The 24,485-nt window shown below is 40.9% G+C and overlaps 1 protein-coding gene across 3 annotated transcripts in view; it reads left to right on the forward strand.

Annotated features, from left to right (window-relative positions):
* The window catches only part of EBF2 (EBF transcription factor 2), a 186,990-nt gene extending 169,509 nt beyond the window's left edge, over nt 1-17,481 (forward strand). Inside the window, exons 13-16 of one of the 3 annotated variants that reach the window (XM_026518969.4) lie at nt 57-234; nt 1,803-1,988; nt 9,684-9,851; nt 14,549-17,481. In XM_026518969.4, the coding sequence (XP_026374754.1) occupies nt 57-234; nt 1,803-1,988; nt 9,684-9,851; nt 14,549-14,580 (564 nt within the window). In that variant the 3' untranslated portion in view covers nt 14,581-17,481. Of the gene's footprint in view, nt 1-56; nt 235-1,802; nt 1,989-9,683 lie in introns of all 3 variants that reach the window. The other 2 variants (XM_026518970.4, XM_057310199.1) reach the window with 2 other exon arrangements.
* Nucleotides 17,482-24,485: the final 7,004 nt, after the last annotated feature.

Below are 24,485 nucleotides of genomic sequence, written 5' to 3' on the forward strand. Positions count from 1 at the left end.
TGGGTTTGACTCTTCGTGCTGTATGAAAATGCTCACCTCAACCTGCCATTTTGTAGGACATCATTCTGAAGCGAGCTGCAGACATTGCAGAAGCCCTGTACAGCGTCCCCAGGAATCCCAGCCAGATCCCAGCTCTCTCCAGCTCCCCGGCTCACAGTGGCATGATGGGCATCAATTCGTACGGCAGCCAACTTGGGGTCAGCATCTCAGAGTCAACACAGGGAAATAATCAAGGTACTACCCTTTCTCAGAGTCAAAATTCCAAACGTCTTATCCATTTACAAGGTTTGTTCTGCCTGAGCGGAGGGAGGTAAAGCTTGATTCATATACCATCAAAAAAACGTGTCCCAGATAAGCAGTGCAATCATATATTGGATTATCTCAACATGATCGGTGGTGTTTTGTGAGATTTGGGGCTTTTTAGGTCCCAGGTAGAATCCCTTTAATTGCAAATGTTTAAGGTTAAGATGAACTGTGATTTACTTAGACGGGTTTTGACTTCCTGAAACTAGACTTACAGGTGTAATTTGACTAAAATGTGCACTTCAGCTATTGTGATTATCAGCTTGAATAGTGGAAGGAAGCTGAGTCATTGCCATTGTCATTTGTTATGCATGACCCTCTCTTCCCAATAGCCCAGGCAGAGTGGTTTTGTTTCCTTTAGTGACTTCTGTTTGTGCATTGTCTCATATACAAACACAGAGCAACACACTTTAGAGTTAACTGTGCTTTTTACACGTGAAGTATATCGCATTAAGATTTTTGTCACTGAGGTTGATTTTATTAAGGTGCTGAGTTGATCACAAATCATTTTTTTTAAAGGAATAAATTTCCTAAAGATGCCCCTAACCTTGGGATAGTTTTATTTCCAATTTCATTCATCCATTGGAAGGGAATTCCTCATTTTCATGCCCAGGGTGAGTTTTTCTTACAGAAGGGTGGGTGCAGACATATGATTGCCTTTTTTTTGTTCTTCAAATTGAGGTCATTTCTTAAATAGCTTTAGAGACTATTATCCAAAGTGGGTTATTTCAGGATGGGTTAGGTGATGTCTCTGTGCTGGGGGTTTCGGAAGTATGGGAAGGACTTGTTCCTTCCCCATCCCTCCCATAGAGCAGATATCACTGCACTCAATTGCTGATGGTTCCATGTCTTTGGTCAAAGAATAGCACATTTAGATGAACTTAACAACAATTTTTAAATAAAGATGTTCCCCACCCCCACTAAGGGCATGGTAAAAACCTTGAACTAACATTTCCAAAGGTATGATCTGCAGAGTACGAGTGGCCCTTGAGATGTTATTGGGATGCCTTTTGCCCACCGTTCCCAGAAAAGATACTGTGGTGCGCTAAATTTGGGAAACACTAGGTTAGCAATTTAAACTGTTTTGCTTATTCTCTAGGCCCCACGTATGTGAATGTTCAAGGAATGACTACAGTACCCAGCATCTGCAGCCTTTACTTGACCACAGAACGCTCGCATCAGTGATACCCATTAAGATCTCATAGGGCTCTCGTGTGTTAGGAAGATTAGTCATCAATCCTTGGTGTGAGCTGGAGATGTTGACTGCAAATGGGAACAAAGAGGAAGGAGGGATTGTCAAGGACATGGTCTTGTGTAGGGTGGGGAAGGGAGAGGAGAATATAAAGGCTGAAGACAAACTCCAGACTTTCCACCCCTGACCAGGGGTGGCTTGGGGGTGTTCTATAGTCAGTGGACCACATGGGCCCATGCTGCCATATTTGGCCTGTGCTGGATGTGTGTATCAGTTCATTTATCTTGGCTTTTTTCTTGTTATCCAGGGTACATCCGCAACACAAGCAGCATCTCTCCGCGGGGCTACTCTTCCAGCTCCACCCCCCAGCAGTCTAACTACAGCACCTCCAGTAACAGCATGAATGGCTACAGCAACGTCCCCATGGCCAACCTGGGTGTCCCAGGGTCACCAGGATTTCTAAATGGCTCCCCCACAGGCTCCCCTTATGGAAGTAAGTGCCCTTTCCATCTCTCCTGCTCTCCCTGTGTCTCTGTCCCTGGGTTTCACTCTTCAGCCTTTTGAGGGAGAGTTGCACCCCTACACCTTACTGACTTGTGGAGGAGTAGCCCAGTTTCCTGAGGAAATGTTGTTCCTGCCTTTTGTTCTTTTCCCTTAGCTAGACTTTGGTGCACTTGGTTGCTCAAAGTCTTCTGAAGGAAAGAAAAGAGTGAAACTATTTGCATTACACAAAGAAAAGATAGATGTATGTGGCTTGTGTGGATGGGATCAAGGAACGAAGATTCCATTTCAGTTAACATTATGTATACTCTTCATTAGGTACTTTTAGATGTAATGTTTTCTTTAATCCTCAGAAGAACCTTCTCCTTGTGGCTGAGGAGGTTGAGGTGCACAGCAGTTAACTCATCCAAGGTCACACCGCTAGGATAGAGCAGAGTCGTCATTTGAACACAGAATTTGTGGCTTGCTTATTTTGTGTGTCTTACCACACTCCCATGTCACTTTGTTACATGGCCCTCCCCTCCTTGTGTACCTTCTGAGAAATGGAATTTAACTGCTCATGAGAGAGTGATCTGAGATGGACCTTTTAATCATAATCTGGGCTAGCTAGACGTCGTAGGGGGTTGTGAAAACTCATTTGGGTTGCTTTGAGGGCTAAGAAGCTTGAGAGAATATGTGTCTTCAAGCCCACCTAGGGAATACTTCAGGCCAGGGGAGAAGCCACCATGGGGAGTCTGTGTGAGTGAGTGGAATGTTCTTGAAATGCTGGCTCCTGTTGCAAGGCTCTAGAGCAGACCATCTGTTTACCCAGAGTGGTTCCCCTATGCCAGGAACAAGGACAAGTCAAGGACAGCATACAACCATTTCCACCACAGCTCAGGGAGTGACATGCCAAGGATCTGGAGGCTGCCTTTCTCAGCCTTGTTGGTTCTCTAGGGACACACACCATGAGTTACTTCTGGGTTATCTATTCACTTCACTACCCTCACAAGTGGACTCAATGTGATAAGGACATAGTAACCAAATAGCAGAGGTAGTAGAGGTTGGTTTTTCTACTACAACTAAAATCTTGTTGCTGCAAAGACATGATTTCTGTGTTGTGTCGTGTCAGATGGCCCAGATCAATTAGATCAGAGTGGTCTAGATGAACAAACTGGTGCTTGCTCGATTTATTTCTTTACTTCTTTTTACCTTATCTTGTTCCAAAAATATTTTGGGAGATATTAATAGTGAGATGAATGTTATGAAAGTATAAAATAACATAAGAAACTAAGATAAATGAAAAAATATGGATAGGAAAATTAGATGAATCCAAGGACTAGTCTGGATACCATTCTGTCTTATTCAAAGGAGCCACTACCTTGGTTCAGAGGCTTACAAGATGGGAAAGCAGAAAGAGAAACACTATTTGTTTTAAGATTTTATGTCCACACATTTTTGGGGGGTAGCTCGGGAGAAACCTGATTTTTCTGTTGCTGAGACCTTGGAGAGACTTCTCCCATGCATCACTGTGGAGAGGGTGCCCTGTGTGCAGAAGGGACCACATCTTAACAAATGACACAATGGCAAGGTAACCACTGTGTAAAGGATGTCATATAATGATGGTGACAACAATAAGAGTAACTCACAACTGCATTCCACTTTGCAACCTAAAAAGCATGTACACAAATAGAATCCAATTGGATCCTCACAATAACCTTATGTCATGGCTATAATCATAATTATTACTATCATTTTCCCTTACTTATAAGGGAAGGGTTAGTATGATTTACTCAAGGATTTGTAGCCAATAAATAGTAAAAATAGGACTAGAAATACATCATCAGATCCTGAATACCATGTTCTAAAATTATTCAATAATATAAGAGATATTTCATGTATTTATAATATACGGTTAGGCTGAACATTATGGAATTACTTTTTTTGTTTCCCCAAATGGTGATTTCACAGGTTCAACATCCATTTATGAATAAAAATCTGTGTATGTGGCTGAACCATACGAATCGTCACTTTTGTAGATCAAATACAGTATATAGTGTGGTGATGAGGCAGAGAGAGCAAAAGAAAGACAAGGAGGGGTGGGTGGGTAGGGTTGAGAGAGAAAGACAGAGATAGAGAGACAGAGAGAGACAGAGAGACAGACAGACACAGAGAAGATGAACAGATAAAATGAATATGACCACTGTGTAATTGCTTGATGTTTCTTAGGAGATAATTCCTTTGGTAGAGAGGGGACCTTCCCACTCCAGTGCGTGACAGCTTCCTTCCACTAGCCTCCCTTGATCATCCAGTCCCACTGCCACAAGGAAAAGGATAGCACCCAAATCTTCGAATCACCCATTAAAACAAGACGGCATGTTCAGAATAGGGAGCAGCGCCCTGCCCAATGGGAGGGGGAAACAACAGAGAACCCGCTTCTTGCTCCAACTGGGTCTGTGTGATCTCTTGCACCTTTATTTTCTGAAGGAGGGTCTGAAGCAGTCACAAACTGGGAATGGATTCCAAACAGTGCCTTCATTACGATAAAATCCCCTACTGCAAAAATACTGAATACCCCACGGAGTTCATTACAATAGCATCTGACCTGTATTTCTAGCCAGCTAAGTCTTAACTTCTCTGCGAAATATGAAAAACAACCCAGGGGAAACCATTTTTGTCAATTCTGTTGCTTGTGTCTAAAAACACCAGTCTACGATTTTTCATTGTCTTTTTAAAACTAGTCTGGTGCAGCCAGGCCATGCCATGGAGCAATCACTTGCCAGAGTCATTCAGAAGAAATAAAGCCAAGCCTCTCGGTCAAGTTGATTTGCATTATGGCCAATGCACAGTATCAGAAACCTGCATCTTTACTGTTTCTGCTCTCACACTACTTCAAAAATGTCCAAACAGATGTTTTTTCAATTTCACATACAAACTTCACTTCCTGGCGGTAGCAGTGTGTGCCAAGTTCCAGCTCAGTGCAAGTTTTTATGGCTGAATTCTAAACCCCTGACAATAGGGGGTTATAATGAAATGCGGACAGACCCCTTCACGCCAACAAATGCAATGGCTCAATGCAAAGGAGGATATGGTGCCCGGTGAGTTCCAGCTGGGACTGTGCAAGCTAGTCAATCCTTATAAGAAGAAAAGTGGTTTTTCCTTAACTCCCCACGTTCACAGAGATTTGGGGGCCAGATGTACTTGCCTTTTCTTTGGCCTCTATCCGTAGAGAGAGAGAAATGTCCAGAGAAAGTCTCAGTTGCAAGTATATATGATCAGCTTTCCTAAAATGGTGCACTCTGGTGTCCCCAAAGATGGTCTACTGGGCAAGCTTGCAACACTCATGGGACCACTTCTTCCAAAGCAGAATCGCCACCAAGCAATTCCAAAGTTTGTGACAGAATCTATACAGAAATCCAACCTCTGTTCAGGGATTCCTACTTCATTTACGTCGTCTTAGACTATGCCCTGGGGCTCAATATTTTTATATTTTCAAAAATAAATATCAAGACATTTTCTATTGTAGAGTATTAAATGATGATTATAGAAAATTTAGAGCAGATGGAAATAGTTTCAAAAAGAAAGCATACTCCCACCATAAAAAACAACCTTGTTAACATTTTGACATATTGCTATTGTCTTTTTCTCTAGAAAAGAAAAAAAAATCCTATTACAATAGTAACATTCTCATTATGCACAATTTAAAAAGCATGTATATGTAAAAGAGAAAAGAAAAATGACATACTTTATTTCTGTGCAGCCATGACCATTGTTAACTTTTAAAGTATGGCCTTCCAGCCGTAGATGGATACATTTCGGAAATTACAGTGTCTACTCTGATGCACAACTAATGGGATTCTGCCATGAGATCAATGAAAGAGGGAGTGGAAGAAAAGTGGCAAAATTATCAAAGTCACAGATATGAAGCTAGGCTCCATAAAATCTGTCAATGATGCAAACCTGTGTCCTAAGAATGGAGAACAGATATGGGGAGTGATGTTTGCCTTGCGAAGTTCACTGCAATCAATAAGCTTTTCCCAGGAATTTGAGAATTTATTAGTCTCTTTGCTTTTTTTTTGTAGCAGAAAGGTCAACGGGCAGCCTTGTTTGCAGGTAGTAAAGCCTTCAATCGAAGAGGAACATTAACACCCAGGAAAGCTGTTATGCCTATTGCTAAGGGTTATATTCTTTTGTTTTTACCCCCCCAAATGGAGATTTTCCATTTGTTTAACAGCTTTGATTGGTTTCTGCTACATCAAAAGTAATGCATGTTCATTGCAAAAACTTTGAAAATATGGACAAGTGAAAGGAGTAAATTTATGAATATTCATAATCCATTGCTCACAGAGAACATTGTTGAAAGTTTGGATGTATATCACATCCTACTAAATTTTTGCTTTGTATGTTTTCTTAAAAAAAATAAAATTGGGTTTGATGTATATGTTATGACATAATTTGCATTATTCATCTGAGGAGGCATACCTTTCTGAGTTGTCAAATATTCTTCTCCAACATTAGCTTTAATATTTGCATAGCATGCTATTTTATACGCTGAATATTCTTTACCCTGCTGCTTGGTCACTTCTATTATTTTCCAATTTCTCACAATTATAAAAATGCCCTTGAATCTATTTTTTTTTTTTTGCAAATTTATGATTATCTCCTTGGGATTAATTTCTCAAAATTAAATTACTAGGTTAAAGAATATACACATTTTAAAACACTTTGATTTTAAATACACATTGCCAAAGCCCCCCCAGAGAGATGAATGCTCCCCTTAGGAAAGGAAGAGTATCTGTTTCCCTGCCCTGTTCATTTCTTCTTAATCGTTGTCAATTTGGTAAAATGGAAAGTATCCTCTCCTTACTGTTTTAATTTGCATTTGATTACTAAGCAGTTTGAACGTTTTTTAGGTCTTCGAAGGCCTTTTGGTCATTTTGGTTCCTGTCTCCTTTTGTGACTTGGCTTTTCCCATTCTTTGCCTACTTTTCTAATTGGGATGTTTTTCTTTTTTCTAATTAATTTATAAAAATTTTATCAGCTATCGAGGATATGAACATATCTAAATAATTATCAGGAAGATTTTTCCTAATTTGTCATTTGCCTTTTATCCGTTATAGTAGTAGATTTTTAGTCATGTGGCCCATCTTATCTCCTGATGTTCTCCTTAGGCTTTGAGGTTGAAAGGATTATGTAAATTATATAACCTTCCTAATTTTTCTACTAGCGCCCTTATAATTTTGTTTTAGCAAATAATTCATTAATCCACTTACATTTACTTTAGTGTTTAACAGGAGGAAGCGCTTTAAATTTCTGTCTCTGGGGGACTTTGTATTGTTCCCATGCATTTATGTCCCCATTAATTTGAAATGTCGCCTTTATTAAGTTTCAGTTCTCATATATATCCAGGTCTGTTTCTGGCCTCTTTTTTCTCCAAGGATTTGTCTGCCTATTTCTATGCTAGTATAACACTGACTTCATTGATGTGGATTTTCCATTAAGTTTTAATATCTGTTAAAATAAATGCCTCCTTAGTACTTTTCAAGTATTAACAAAATTTTCTGGCTCTTACAAGTGTTGTCGCTTTTTAAATAGATAAACATAGAATTTGTGTTTGTTGACATACACAAATTAAAATTCCTTTTGGGATTTTGAATATAGTTGCATTAAATTTTAAATTAATTTGAACATTAGTTTAGCATTTTACAAAAATTTGGTAAAAACTATTTTAAATGGGCACGTTATAGCTCTGTGCTTATTCAACCCTGCAACAGTTGTTTTATGTCACTTGGTGAGTTTGAGGTGACACTTCCACTGAGAGGCAGCCACATTTGACCAAATGAATCCACTTTAGGTTGAGGTCCCTTATTTAGAAAAGAAATATTCATAAAAGTGAGTCCTATGCTGAATATAAACTGAATCAAGTGTGTATATACAGGCCTAACTCACCTTATAAAAACTGTCCTCTATCATGGTGTAGGAGAGAAGGTGGTGCTACTGCAGACACAGAAACCAAGGCGCCATCTTGGTGCCTGATTGGTTCACACAGAATGGTGGAGATTGGACTGTGGTAGGAATCAGGGTTTCCTGAGTCTCAGCTTTCCTTTGACCTCTAATTCTGTGCCTTACACAAAGGGGAAAGGTCCCCGACCCATATCGTTGATGCTAAAGCCAATGCTAGAAGAGGAGATTTTGCTTGAGAGTATGAATATAATCCATCCTCAATGTTTAACCATGTATCCTATTCTATAATAGGAATTAGCCCATTTTTTCTTCATTTTCATCTTTAAGTATTATGTGAGATTCTTCCAATACTTTATCCTCCTTTCCAATTCTTTTGATTCATGTTACTTGAGGAAAGACAGAGATGTGCTCAGATGCTTCCTTCTGCATAGCTCTGTAAATCAGGACTACCTAAGGATGAGCAGATTTTAGATAAAGCTCTTTTTTTGAAGTCTTTGGTTTGTAGTTTGGCTATACAAGACATCATATTGGAGGTATGCTGTATGATTGCTTTATATATGCAATTGTGTGACCATAGTACAATGTATATCTTTATAGTGAGAGGGGAGAAATGGGGATGAAGTCTTACACAGGTCATCGGAACAGTTGACCTTCAATTCACCTTGTACTTGGCCTTTGAACCATAAGTTACACTCATGTCCTCACTTTCAAAATTTACTTTGCGGAGTAGCTGGGTCACTGAAGATAAGAAGCAGAAGTTTCCACTCCCAGCCTTGACCGATAGGTTCCAGTAATTCTTGTACCAAGTCGTGTGACAGCTCAGAATTCTGGAGATTGTTCTAAAATAAGTCCCTGGAATTTGACCTTATTCCACAAGATGCTGTATCTGACAATTTTACCCTTGTGAACTCTAACTTACCCCTTACTTGAGTTAGTTGAACATAGAAGATAAAATTATCTTCTTGTATGATGTAACTTGGTAGAGTATCTGACATTAAGAGCTAGGGCATTTGATCATGGAAATTGCCTTTATTTTTCTTGGAAATTACAACACTTAGCTTTTGGCGTCCTTTAAGTAATTTTATTGTTAATATTGGTGTTTTTTCTGCACATTACATCAGAGGGGTCTGATTTGCAGCTTCATTTCCCAAGAGCTCTGAAAGTAGAGAGAAAGGGAGGTAATCTCCTAGATGTTAATAAACGTTTACATTTAATGAGGAAGTGGCCCATAGAGATGGCACTCTCAGAGATGTTAACCCCATAGGCCAAACCTCTGGAGCCCTGAGAATTGCCAGGGAAGTGTAGAGGTCCCAGACAGGACTTCTCTTTAGGGGGAAAAAGAGGTTTCCATTCTTGAGTAGATCTGATGATTTTTCAGTTATTAGTCTAAGTGTTCTCTTGTCAAGCTTCTACTCATGAACAAAGACCTGTCATAGTATTACCTCCTGCTCTCACCTTCCTGACTCCCTGGCGGAAGAGCACTCTGCCTGCTGAGTCTCCCTAGCATTGTGTACATTCCTCCTGTAGGGTTGTTACCCTTGTCATTGTTTTGTTTGTATGTTCCCCCCACTGGGCGGGGTAGGGATGTTGTCACATTCAACTTGTTTTAATCCCTGAAATCTGGGACAGTGCCTGGAGTGAATGAGTAATTTCTCGGTGAATGTGTACAGGTTGTGTGTCCTGAAGAAAGAACTTAACTCCTAGGTTTGTCCCTTCTTAAGAGGATTGTGCCTTTGCTTTCCAGTTATGTCATCAAGTCCCACTGTTGGATCGTCTAGCACATCCTCCATCCTCCCATTTTCCTCTTCAGTTTTTCCTGCTGTCAAACAGAAGAGTGCCTTTGCCCCTGTCATCAGGCCACAAGGCTCCCCTTCTCCTGCCTGCTCCAGTGGCAATGGAAATGGATTCAGAGGTAAGCAAAGGTACCACTTTGGTACCACCATGATAAATGGGCCACAGGGCCAGCAAAGTAAGAGCAAACAGCACAACATCACTCCCTATCTCTAGCCATTTGCCTACAGAGAGATGCTTTGGTGTTTCCATCATGGTACACAGATGGCTTATACAACTGAGCTAGCACACCACCCGAGAACAAGATGGGGGAAAACAGAAAAGTTGGACAGCTCTTCAAGGTCACAGAATTAACTATGATAGAGCCATATATACCCTCCAGGAGTGTCTGGACTTCCCAGACCTTTGCTTTCTAGAAGGCCATGTCACGATTTCCCAGAAGCTGCCTGGTCACATCAGATACCACATGGTGATTGCTGCTTAACTAACGGGCTTGCCCATCTGCACTGCATACCTATTCCCATGGCATACATGGACAGGATCCATCAGGAGCAACCAGCACGTTGTGAGAATCCTGGTTATGTGCCAGTCAGATTAATAGCATGTGTCAGATCGGGGTGGAGCAGGGAGGAAAGAAGAAAAAGACATATACTGTCTAAGAACAAAAATTAATATCACCCATCAAACCCATTTTTGGGCAATGTATGAAAATATAGTATGACATAACATAGCACAAATGTGACGAGTACATGAGAATCTAATCATCTAATTGTGAATGGGAGGCAGCTGATGGCAAAAGAGCAAATTGGAACCTGCTGAACACTACGGATCCTGATGACCCATATTATTTTTAGGCTCTTCTTCATGTCTTGACATGAAAACATTCATGACAAGCAAGTGTTGGATAAAGCCAAGCAGGGCAGAGGTTGGGTTAACCCCTCATGGATCAAAGCCTCTGAGGTCAGCAGGGCTTTGGATGAGCTGTGTCATCCCTGGAACAGCATCTGCCTAGTAGCCTGACCATTGTGCATAGATTCCTGATCCTCTGGGTCACCAGTGAGGGTTCATCAGCCAGTTGTGACTGAGCAGAGCTCTGGGAGATATGGTAGGTTCCTGTCCCATTTTACCTTAAGAGACAGGGGTGTCTCCTCAAAGTCAAGTGACTTGACAGAGAGACTGTGAAATGGGAACTGAAAACCCAGCACTCAGAAGAGTCCCTGAAAATTCTTTTACTTCCATCTAGACAAAGCAGCTGGGTAACATGCCACCCAATGTGCGAGTAGTTGGAAACATCTGTCTATTTGAGGGGAAAAATTGGTATATATATTTTGTTTTCATCTAGATGACTGATTCCTAGAGAAACAGGCTCAACCTGTAGCTCAGTGTTGCCACCTGCCCCGTCTCTCCTCAAGCACCAGTGGTTTCCATCGCATCCTTGGGGGATATGCTCAGAACTTTTTCTATGAATGGCTTCATCTCCAGACTGGGAAATGTATACAATTGTTAAATATTTGCTGTATCTTTCTTTTCTGTATGCCCTCTTCAGTGGCAATGTCTCCCTTTGTAAGTTCTGTGGTTTTAGTCACGTCCCTTAACCAAGTGGGGGCCCCACAGGTCTTGTTGGGAAAATGCACAGTGGGGACCCCACGAAAGGCTAAGAGAGAGTGCAGGTGTAGGCAGAAGTTGGGAGGGATGCAGCCCTTTCCTTGTTCCAGGCAACCCTGGCCAACATTTTCAGCTTCACTTTGAGGAGAAAAAGTATAATTTGACTTCCATTTACCACACCTCCCTCACCTCCTCTCTCGCACATGTACTTAGTTGGGGAATTTGAGCTTGTTGTCTCAGATCTCCTGGGTCTATACTGTCCAGAGAGACTCGTATGTGGGGCCTGCCTGGCTTTGGCCCCTGAGCATGCCAGGATGAATTTTTCACTGGCTCCCATGGCCTGGAATCCCCCCACCCCTGGTGGCTGAAAGCCCAAGTCTCACTGTGGTATTACTCGCTCAGGGTTGTTGGCCCAAAAAGCTGAAAGGGTGTGCGTGGTCATAGTGAGGTTTCTCTATGGGGGCAGCAGTAGCCAACATAGCCATAAGATCCTCTCTAGGGTCCTCAGCCATGTGAGGTCCTGGTCAGCACGGGTCAGAATAATGAAGCTGCGGAAGGGCTGAGCCACTTGTTCCATGTCTGTGGGACTGACGATTTTGTCAGTTACATGTAGGCTCTGGAATCTAGTCTCATTTCTATAGAATCACTGAGAAGTCCTGAGCCTTGTTTGGGTCCTACAATCCCCTCTAAATTCCTTTAGTGATTTGAACCTTACGAAGAAGAAGGAAGACAAGGGGAGGATGGCGGGCAGTACCTAAATTAGGAGTGCAGACTCCCACGTTTCCTCATTTTGCATCAGGTGGCTAGAAGCTCCAGGTCCAATGCTACAAGGTGTCCCACTGATGCATCGAGAGAGAAAACGAGCTGACATCAAACGCTCTAGCCATAGTCACTGAGTGAAGGAAGCCTGGGATTGCAGGGGTCCTCAGCACGAAGCTCCACCTCTTTAGAGACAGACAGTGGGAGAGTAAAAGTGTGATCCAAGGTGCTTGGATGATCACAGGCTGATGGAAAGTTTCTTCTCTCGATTTGTAGGGTGAGAGGGTTTCAACCATCTGCAGAGGTCACGTGCAACCAACCCTCTCTGAGACTTGCTGGTTTTGAGTACCACATACAAGACGCTGAACCAAGCGCTTTACATGAATTATCTTCCTCAAGGCTCACATCTCATACCATTATCATCAGTTTTAGTGAAGTAGTTTTCCCAAGGCCACAGAGTAAGATGACTTCAGACATTTTGACTCCAGAGCCTGTCTCTCCAGGGACAAGAATAGTGTGGTTCCTCTCCTTACCCTTCACTCATACCTGCTTTCCACCTGGACCAAAGGGGCTTATTGCTTTCCCATGAAATGCCAAAGGTAGAAAGAAATTGAACAAAGTGCAGTTCAGCATGCTTCCCTCTCCCCCACCAGTGAATGTGCTTACTTTTTCTCCAATTAACTTCTGCTATCTGTCTGTTGGCTATGGCTTCTACAAGCAAAAAGTCAGGGTCACCACATAGCAGAGATACAGTCCACCTCGTGCCCGATGTGAGACTAGGAAGAAGGAAAATATGTGAAATCTGCTGGTCTTCCAGCACACGCTGGATCTTCTTCTTTGAGTGGCTCTGCCCTTTTAATAAGCTCCTTAGGAAACTCTCTGAGGACCCAGAAAAAAGAAGGGGCTGATGAGTTTTAAGTGTAATCGACAAGTTAAAGTTGAAAACGTGACCCAGAATCCTACCGCCAGAGAGCTCACATGCCGTGTTCACTGTCCCACCTTCTACCTCATTTATCAGGCATTTGCAGTGATGAGTATAGATTGTCGAGATAATATTATGCACTATGTGCCTGATTCATTTTCCGGCTCCCTCCAGGAAAAGAAATAAAATAAAATAAAAAAAAACCTCCTACACTCTGGGATAATTACCAGGGTTGCTATGTCTCCAAATCATCAGGGAGTGTCCAGAATTGAACTGCCTTTATTGAAAAGTTACATCGATTCAATATATAGTAATACAGGCAAAAATAATTAAGGCTTTGCTAGCTGTGTAAGACCTTAATCCAGATCTCACAAACATTCAATAAAGGCTGTATGGGCAGGGAAATAGACGGCTGACAATTTTGCCTGAGAAGACTAGCTGGCATGGAGAGAAGGGTGGGAGGGGAGGAAGAGGAGCGGGGGAGGAAGGAGGGTGGGTGTTGAGGGGAAGCAAGAAGAATTTTGGCCATTTGCTTATAAGCTCAGTAAGCACCACTCAGCAAAATGCTTCTATGATAATTGATAAGCTCTAGATGAGCCAGAGATGATAAAACTCAAAGGATCAAATATTAGATATGGCTTGAAGTTTTGACGCAAGGAAACTACTCTGCTGATTTCCAAGAATGTGAAAATTCTATGGGTTCATCACCTGAAAGCCAAGGTCAGAGGGGTATATTTTGCTGTGTGATTTTTCCCCATTGTGCTGATGTTGCTTTGTTTCCCACTTCAAGGGAAAACCTTGGACCCGATGCCCCCCCACAGGTATTGTGTGTGTCCTCTTCACTAGATGGAGGAGGCATTGGGATGGAAGGGATGAAGAGTGGAGATTGGGTAACTCCCAAATTAGGAACTAAATTAAGTCTTCTATTCCAGTGGATCAGCATTCATTAGTGAACAAGCATTGCATATCAGCAGTGAACGCCAAAGGAAGATGAGCTAGTTTGGGGGGGAAAAAAAGGTCATCACATTTCATCTAGAACGGATAGAAACCTAGGATGCATAAAAAGCCCTGTTTGTTATAAACAATGCATGGAAAGTTACTCCGCACCTGGAGTTTTCTTTCCTGTTTCAATTAAGTGATTTGAAACCATATAATCTAGAAATTATGATAGTCTAATGATGAAAAATAAATATATCGCAAATACATTAAAATTTAGTTTATGTGTTTATGTCTATCATGTCAAGTATATAACCCATTACTATAAAATAAGACAAAACATAGCTCTTGGCCTCCCCACAGAACTTCAATAAACCTTGTTTATACTGCAGTGATTCGGTAAGGCTTCCATGCCGCTGACAGGCTCTGTGCTAGACCAAACCTGGAGAAAATGGGTTCCCACATCAGCTGAGTTTACCATCTCCCAGGGTTGTACCAGACTCTGTCAGTTCCCACCCTTGCCCCTCTCTCTGGGTTGGAGACCTAAGTGTTAACATGTCGGAGTCTCATTCCTGTGCCACACTCTTTCCTTTCAGCCATGACCGGACTTGTTGTGCCCCCAATGTAAAGAAGACGAAGAACTGCTTTCTTATAGCACAAAACTACTTACTCTGATGGACCAATAATGAAGAAAGCACTAGGAGCTCTTTGGGGAGAGTTGTGCCCCAGAATGAACATGACGAACAGATTTGGGCATGCAAGGAGCTGCATCTTACCAGGTCTCAACGTTTCTTGTCTAGCTCTCATGGTGGCTACACAAACTGACCCTCCTGGGGACAAGGACAAAAGATGTCATTGACGTAGTCAGTGCTAAGAGCAGAAATGCAATTCTTTGTTATGAACATTATGACAACCACCTTCCTATGTTTGTAAAATATTTAAGAAAAAAATTGGCAAACAATTCATGCTTAATATTTTGGATACTATTTGTTTTTCTTTGTAGGAAAAAAAAGTTGAAAGTTTCTATTTTCTATGAAGCCTTTCAGATACCAATTTAGTTTATGCAGAAAAAAAATTGAACAAAACAGGGTACCAGCATGGAAGACTTTCTTAAACGAAACCTGAATTGAATGATGAAATGTTGTTGTATGTGTGTTTGCTTATAGTTTAATCTCTTTAAAAAACAAAACAAAACAAAACAAAAAAAAAACAAAAAAAGGGAAAAAATTTTAAAATGTTTTACAATTATTTAAATAAATAAACGTGTAACTTATTGTAAGTAGAGGTAGAAATTAAGACCTTTTTGAAGAGAGAGGAATTTCTCTTCCTGATGTAAAATGAAAATGCAAACCAGTAGTAACAAGTTTAAAAGGTGTGTGATTATTATTGCAGTTACTTACTAGACTTTTATCCCCCACCCTGCATCCCCCTCTTTTTCCATCATTTTATTGACCCATGGGCAAGAACATGTACCTTATATAGATTCTTACAGAACAGCCCAATGCAGAAACAATGTTTTAGTCCAAACTCATCAATTCATTCCCAGCTCCATCCACTTTCTAAATAGTCTACACGTCCCTTTGGTATTCACTCTTTGTGAATTTTTAAAAAATTTATATTAGCTTTCAACGTTCTCCTCCGAGCAGTGCAGAGAATTGCCATGTTGTAGTGCAACCTAGGCTTTGCATCCTGGGCAGAGACACGTGTCTCACCTAAAAGAAGAGCCAAAGCCATGTGACTTTCCCAACCAAGTGGCCCCTTTGGAATTCTCCCTTGACAGAGCCACATGTCCCCTCCTCTTTGGTTACCTGGTTGAGCACAGAAGTGCCCTACAGAACTTCAGAGACAGGATTTAAGGAAGATGGTCCTGTTTCTTGGACTCTTAAGCACGAATCTTAGAACATCCCTGTCCTTTCTTCTCTTTGCAGATTTCCCCTCTCATGGCATTTAACTCTCTTGAAAAATAAATGTACCTTACTTGATACTGTTTCTAGGCAAGAATGGGATGGTGTGTGGAAGAGGAATGTTAAAAGCCCTAAGTCCCTCTCCTAATGTTCAAAAAGATGGAAACCCAGATTCTTAGCAAGGTTAGAGATTAGGGGCATCTGTGTTCCAAGCAGCATAGTGACCCAGGGCTGCAGTGGGCTCTCATACTTCTGGAACTAGCTTTTAGGCAGAGAAACGTTGCAGGAGCTGCTAAGAGTGGCTGAGTCTTGAAAGTCTGGGTGGCCCTGAAGATGTATCCAGACTTATTTGGATTTCCAATAAGGGTGTCATTTTTTCATAGTTGGATGTCCAGTAAGGGTTCTCCTTGTTGACTCATTGGTACCTTAGTACAGTCCATGTACAGATTTTGGTTTGGGGTTCTAGCAGTAGAAATTGTTACAGCTCTCATGGAAAAACATCTTTAGTGCATCTGAGCCAATTTTAGATGACTTCACAAATTCCACCCCCCTTCTGTTGGTCCCATTGATACCTGCCCACAGCTATCCAGCCCCTGATAGTCTTATTTGCCTTCAACTATTCTGGAGTTACTCAATAGGACCCAAATATTATTTCTATGCACATGAGAATCCAAGGTTTTGGAAAGCTGGCATGCTTATAAATACTGCTGACAGTCCTTCGTGGTCAGGGCTTACAGCACTGAAACACAGGGAAAGCACAAGAGAAAGTTCCCCTGTGAAAAATCTGATCGAAGGAGAAGGGTGTGTGGAATACAAACATTACCATCCCAAAGTGAAGGCGGAACAAACCTAAGCATATTGAGACCTGGATTCGAGCCAATCCAACATAAGGAAATGTTTTTTTAAGTAGCATTGCTTTTAGAATCTGTGAATTTTGCTCTTGCATGAAGATGAGTGCAGTACTGTCTTCAAACTGATTGTAGAATTTGTTGGTAGCTTTACACCGAAAATGTGTGTAACTAAATACCAGACATCCTTGACCATTCAGCTAGAAGCTTGGCAGCAACAGATCTATTTAATTGTACAAATGTGTGTAAGGATTATTTTTAGTGTACTAATAAATTAAAAACAAAGCTACTCTGTCCTCTTCGGTCTTGCTGTTGAATCATTCCAGTCCCAGGTTCTTTTTGTGCCACTTGGAATACGAGTATTTCTATAGGTAACTACAAATTCTATCCTGTCTTTGTAAGAGGAGCTGTGTAAGATTTTCCATTTAAAGGGACAATTTACTTCATTATTTATCTCATTTTTTGTTATAGCGTCATATTTTTTTCCAGTTTTTCTTTGCACATTTCAATATGCATGGTTTAAAAACCATTATCTTCTCTACCTTTTGTACAGTAAGATCTCATTTTCAAACTGTATAGTTTCATTCTATCGTTTTGCTTTGTCAGTTATATACAGTATAAAGTTGCTATGCACAGAGCTTTTTGTAAAGACAGCTTTTTTTGTTTACTGTTTTTAATGGTCTTACTTATAAAAGAATATCTTGTTTGTAAAATGAATATGTCTACTTCAGTTTTAAACTTTAAATTATCCTAACAAAAAATAAAATTTTTGTACTGTAAGAATGATTGGAACTTTGCCTTTTTTTTTTTCCTGAAGTGAAAAAAATTAGTTTGGGATTTGTTCTTAAGTTTGGGGATTTTCTCATAACTGCTAGTCCCTGAGCTCTGGTTAAGAAAATCTTACTACAGCTTTTGCTTACACGGAAAGTGTTCTGAGCTGCTCACTTGGAGGAGAGAATATGTATGACTTCAGGTCATTTTTCTGTGTGTATTTACCTATATATCCATCTGGTCAAATTCCTTCTTAAAAACTCAAAAGGATCCTACTTTCTAGGTTGGTCTTTGGCTGTAGGGAGTTCTTGAGGTAGGTGGGTAGTCTACTTAGGTTTGAAACTGCATGTTAAACCAGTGTTAGAATTGATCCATCAGATGGTGAAGAATTGGAAGCTGGACACAAGGGCTTGAGGCCAATCTTAGATCACAGGCAGAGAGTAAGATGATTATCCCTGGAAGGGAATGATCCATAGGCAATGGCTCATAGAGAAAGCTACAGGAGCTCAGAGAAGACAGTAATCACAGAGGGTTGGAGTGATCAGAGAAGGTTCCATGGGGGAGGCAGGGCTGGACAGGCCTTCCAATAATTGTAGGAATTTTGTGGCAGAGGTTGTAATGAGCACTGCAGATGGGAAGACCATCACAAACCTGTAAGAAGAAATTCACAAAGCACATTTAAGTGAATGTAATTCTTTTTTTTTTTTAATAACAATTGCAAATATTTATGTATCCAACACAGGAGCATCCAAATATATAAAAACATTATAACGTTTATAAACAAACATAAAGGAACTGACTGATAATAACACAATGAAAGTAGGGGATTTACCACATTATTTTTTTTATCCATTCACCTGTACATAATAGACATTTTTTTCCAGTTTATGGCTACCACAAATAAAGCTGCTATCGATATACATTCCAAGTGATTGTATGGGCATATGCTTTTATTTCTCTTAGTCAAATATGTAGGAGTACATACTGCATCTTCTTTATCGATTCATCCATTGATGGAATCTTGGGTTGTTACCATAGCTTGTATTATTCACAACAGAAAAGCTATGGTAGGTGAATGTAATTCTAAATGTCATTTTCCAGCAGACTGTTCACAAACATACACATGACTGAAATATCATTTTTCTCTGTAAGGGTATAGTTATCTTGAAACCACATAAATTATGTCCCTTGCATGAGTGGATGAGATGCTCTTTCTGAGCACTACTCTGAGAAAGCCCCCACTGCTGTTTTGCTTTTCTCTGTGAAGACTAAGTCTCTGCCTAGACGGTGCTCACCCTTGATCTTCTCATGGGGAGGAGCTTGCTCTTTGCAGCCTGGTATCTTCTCATCCTTCAGGGTTTGGGTTCAAGTATCTTCTACTCGTGGAGGCCTTGGCTGACCTCTGACCATGAAAGTTTCCCATTTATTCTCTTTCACTGAACTCTGCTTGTGTCTTCATCACAATTTGTATTCGCTTGTTGTGTACTTTAGACTGAAGGCTCATAAGCACAACGGCCTTATTGCTCTCAGTACTTCCTGTGGGGCACCAAGTTCAGTGCCAGAGGTGCCTAACAGATACCTGTTAAATTAGTGAATGAGCACATTGGATTCTGAAACCCCAGAGGCAGCTCTCCCTTGTTATGTGGGAGAGGTAGCTGATCTGTCATAAATGAGAGGAGATGGCATCACTTGGAGAGTCCACTCCTTAGGGACTATCTTGTCAGTCAACTAATCAAAAAAAGTGATGAAGTGTGTCTGTAATGTAAAGTGGCTGGTTGCTTAATAAACATAGAAATCTCAAAACGGGAGGAAGTGAGGAAGCCAAAGCCTCTGGCTGGTAGCCTGTTGGGGAAGTTGCTTTGCCCCTTGGCCCTGGAACTTATCCCATGTTGATTTTCGTGATGCTCAAATGTAATTCCAGAACCAGGACCTTTCAGGGAAATGTGCATTCCATTCCCATTCCAGATATGACACTTGACTTGTCAACCACTCATTTGAATAGCAAAGAGCTTTAGTGCCTTTACCAAAATGCAAGTTCACAGTGGCTGTAAGGCAGTGAATGTGAGAGAGTGAATGTGAGACTTTACGGATGCGGTGAAAGTGAGGTCCTAAAGGATCTTGCTCACCATGCCAGAGAGTTTAGACCACATCCCCTGGACTGTGCAGCAGGTAATGGGAGACTATTCCAGGAACCTGAGTTAAGGAGTGACACGATACACTTTATGCTGTAGAAAAATCACAGTAGCTACAGCGTGGGTTATGGATTGGAGCAAGTGGATACTGGAGGCAAGGAGACCAAGCAGACGAGAGACAAAAGACAGCTGATAGCACCAGTGTGCTGTACCTGTGCCTATGAGAGACATCCATTTTGACTGGCTGGCACCTGTGCCACACCATCCGATAAGTGTTTTTAAATGACTCCTGCAATTAGGACAATGTTGTAAGAATCTGGATAAGATTGACTCATACCTGACCTAAGGATTGCCAGTAGAGATGGAAAGTAGAGGAAAGATTTGAGAGAAAGACTTGCAGTTTGACAGGCCTTTACTGACTGATTAGATGTGGGAATGAGGGAGAAGACGGACTAGTATAAGTCCCAGTCTGCTAGTTAGTCAATTGGATTCTGTGCTAACATTAACTGAAGTAGGGAATAAAGAAGGACATATTGTGGGGAATGGAGAGATACAATGAGTTTAAATTGGGATGTGACTGCTCCGGTTCCTTTTTTTTCTTTCTTGGTTAAGCTAAAGATTGTTTTCCCACAGTTTATTTTAGGACTCTGGAGAATTATACTCTTTGACCCGTGCATATTTAAAAAAAAAAAAGATTATTTCTATTTGAGTGGCTGTTTGGTTGGGTATAAAATTTCTGGGGTTACACTTTCTTTCTCTGAGAACTTCATATGAGAGGTTTTTTGTAAAGAAAGCTCCCAGGACTGAATGTTGCTGTGGTGATGTGAAGTCATGCCTCTCCTCACTCCTCTCTTTTATTTCCCTTATATAAGCAAAGAAATCCTATCATTTGTTGCGTAAGTCATGACACTTCTGAGCATGCGAGGGGGCACAGTGAATAATGATGCCTGGAAAACATGCAAACTGGCAGTTGGTCACCCTTGATATTTTTATCTGCCTGCCTAAAAGTGTCTTTCTTTGTATATGAAGTCCAGTGGTTTGTCTTAGTGTTGATAGTTCTGTGTATTTTCCCCCTTTGGGATGTAGCATTCTCTCTCAATGTGTACCTTCAGGGGTTCTTTCATTTTTGGAAACTTTTCTTTAATTGTAACATAAAATATATTCTCTGTTCCTTCATTCTCTTGCTAGAGACTCCAGTTATTCATATGCTGGATCTCCAGTGTCCGTTGTTCATATCCGTCATGGTCTCTTTAGCCACCCTTGACTCTTAGCGTACCTGTAGGTTGCTATTCCCATGCTTGTCCCCCTCTCTACTCCCTCAAATGTGGCCTTAATTTTTCAGATGCTTCTATTTTTTCCTTCACTTTTTGATAAGCTATATCGCTTATATCTCATTGCTTTCTACTGTGTTGCTTATTTTCATTGAGTTATTGCATCTCTTCTTTGAGCTATTGTTTTACAGAGAAATGATTGTTTTATTATTATGGCAATGAGCTTGAACAGAATTACCATCAGGTTCATGAAAATTTTTTTTTCTGGTGAGTGTTCATCACCTATCACTTCTTCTCTTTTTTCTTTTTTTCTCTCATGGTATATGCATATAAATCATGTTTTGATGCCTTATTGATAATACCCATCTTTGTAGTGAGTTTTTTCTGAATCAGCTATTTGCCAGAAGTTTGAGAGGGAAGGGTCTTGGGCCTTGTACCAACCTAGCAGGAATTCTTATTTCAGAGGGGTGTGTGTTTGTGTGTGTGTGTGTGTGTGTGTGTGTGTGTGTACAAGAGCAGAGAAAGAGAGAGACACTTGTTTTAGCTTTTGCTTCTTCTTGGGCAAAATGAAACAGCATGTGTGCTATTGCTCACAGTGCATGCTAGTCGTCCTCACCAACTGACTACTTCTTACGTATGTGGCTTGTTTGCGGACTTCCCATGTCAGACTTGCCCAGTGTGCTTTAGGTCTCTGCCAAATGGGGTTCAGAGCTATGTTTATCATCAGACTACATGTTAATTCCTGTTGTTTGAACAACAGACCGTTGGTTTTTACCTTGGATAGTCACACCTCATCCCCCCAGCTTTGTCTGATGGTAGCAGCTGAAGCATCTTTTCTCAGTCTCTACACTTTCCTGTTTGATTCCGACTGCCATTGCCACACCTTCTCTGTAAATTACGATTTGGAGTAACCAATTTCCCTAGATTCGTCCAAGATGAAATTCATGACTCTCTTTCTCATTTCCCTATTTTTCTATTGAGTGATTCTGAGTGGGAATTGATGGAAAAGGTCTTATGATAGCATATTAATCTGATGTCTTCATAGTCTCTAAACTATGGTAATTCAAGAAGAAGGGATTGCTGCATAGTGCTTTGAACCCCTTCATTCTACCTTTGACCTTGTAGATTACCCTTGTAAACCAGCTCCTCTGGCCCAGACCAATGACTACATTCTTCACTTTCTTTTTTTTTTTTTTTTAAAGATTATTTATTTATTTATTTGACAGAGAGAGAGACAGCCAGCGAGAGAGGGAACACAAGCAGGGGGAGTGGGAGAGGAAGAAGCAGGCTCTCAGCAGAGGAGCCTGATGTGGGGCTCGATCCCAGAACGCTGGGATAACGCCCTGAGCCAAAGGCAGACGCTTAACAACTGCGCCACCCAGGCGCCCCTACATTCTTCACTTTCTGCACTGGATTATGTCAAATACAAATAATAAGATACACGTAATTCCCAAAACTACTACTGGAATTTGTTACAATGAATAATCTACACAAAGGGACCCACCACCTGACTGTTGGAAATATTTTGGAGTGGCACATAAACTATTGTACCATCAGTGCTTTTAGTTACTCCCCAAAAGCGGATCCCACTTTGAAAGGTAAAACTCTATTTTCTGTAAGTTATATGCATAGAAGACAGTATGATAAAATGGAAATGGCTAGAATTCAGAGATCTGGATTCAAATTCTACCATCCAACCAAGAACAACCATACGTATATATGCATATGTATTCACATGTAATCATATGTATATCATATATACACATATACATATATATCATGATCCTTGTTTTGCATTTGAGAAGATGACGACTCAATGCAGTGATTTATTCAAGATTACATAGCTAAAAATATACATAGCTGAGGATTATATATACATATACATATATATATGCATATATAATAAAAAATAAAATAAATAAAAACACCTATGTACATTAAAGAACAACAGCTCCTTGAGTGTTGAATTTTTGTTTTTGGTCTTCACTGCTCTCTTCCCAAAACCTAGAATAGTACTTGGCGCACTGCAGGCACTTAACAAAAAAATAACAATTGAATGAATATGTAAAATGCCCACAGAGGCTCCATAGAGGCTCCTAAAATTCAACAACAGCAGCTCCAGCAAGGGCTTCTGAATGCCCCAGACTCAGGTTTGCTCCCCAGCTCTCCCACTGTCCAGTATGAGGACTGAACGAGCACTGAAACCCAGTAGACTCTGGTTTATCATCTTGGAAAGAGCAGAACTACAGCACCTGTTCCTGCCTTGGGGTCAGTTCCCATCTCCCTCTTAGGGTCCCAGCTGCCTCTCAGGTGCTCAGAAGGGAAGGAGTCAGAGCACAAGTCTCAGTTCTGTCTGTTTTGTGGATGAAAGAGGGAACGGCACTGGGACCATTACTTGGCCGTGATGCCCTTTGAACCAATGGTAAATTTCAAGATGGACAATCCAGCCCTGTTGCCAGGAAGGAGTTCTCTAGCACTCTGCATATCCGGAAGTGGCACACTCAGGAGAAGCCACAGTCCCAGTTCTTTGTAAGTGATAATAGTAGCGAAAGATGTGTCCTTAACAGCAGTCTGTGTTTTCTTCCATTCAAAGCAAAGAAGAGTTTTGTTTTTTGTTTTTTTAAATCATAGACCAGAACATCTGGTGTGTCATGAACATAACTTTTGAGGACAAGGCAAGCATTGTTTTCAATTCCAGAGTTTTGCAAGTTCCAAGAGTTTGAACCCATGAAAAATTGCTCGTAAGGCAGAAATGAGACCAAAATATCAAATCCAAATATTTGCCATTTCTGAACTGAGCAAGAGCAGAATAGCTGTGTAGAACTCTAAGTGCCTCAAAGATTGTAAATAAATAATTTTGAAATATTGTGGCCATTGAATATTAATAAAACTGTTAACAATAACAATGATAATGACCAATACAGTGAAAATGCTCAACTTCCAGCCTGTGTAGATGGAGTAACGGAGTGTGAGCCCTGGAAATTAGCAGACCTGAGTTCAAATCCCACTTCCAGCCTCACTCATAACTGTGTATCTATTGGAAAAGTATCTTTAGGAGCTGTAATTTGCCCATCTGTAAAACTGGTGACAAGAAGACCTTTATGCCAAGATTCTTTCCTGCCAAGACTCTTGTGAGGTTTAAGTAAAATAAAGAATGTGAAAGTGGCAGACGCAGCAAGCGTTGGGCTCTATACGTTTTTGTTTCTTTCTCCTTAGCCTTAGATAAAAAAAGAACATGTGTTTATCTGGAAAACCACCCATCACTCTTGCCTTACAACCCCTCCCTGCCAGCCCTGAAAGGAGGCTTATTAATTAGTCAGTGTTTGTGAAACTCTGGGAAGATGAAAGTGCTGGGTGTGGAACAACACCATTTACATCACAATACATGAGTTGGCTGCTCCTTCAAGTGGATCTGCTTACAATATAAGGGAGTCCTAATAGACGTGCGCCAGTCTTTCGAAAATCAATGTGGGAGTCTCTGGAAAAGCCATGTGTCTGCATGAGGCACTACAGCCTGTTCTGTGCAGCAGGCAGACGATTCTGGAGATGCAATATTATGGATAATCCTCTAATAGCCAGGGCAATGAGAAACGAATAAAAGGAGGTC

This window comes from Ursus arctos, unplaced genomic scaffold (genome assembly GCF_023065955.2).
Source record: "Ursus arctos isolate Adak ecotype North America unplaced genomic scaffold, UrsArc2.0 scaffold_11, whole genome shotgun sequence".
Classification (NCBI taxonomy): Eukaryota; Metazoa; Chordata; class Mammalia; order Carnivora; family Ursidae; genus Ursus; species Ursus arctos.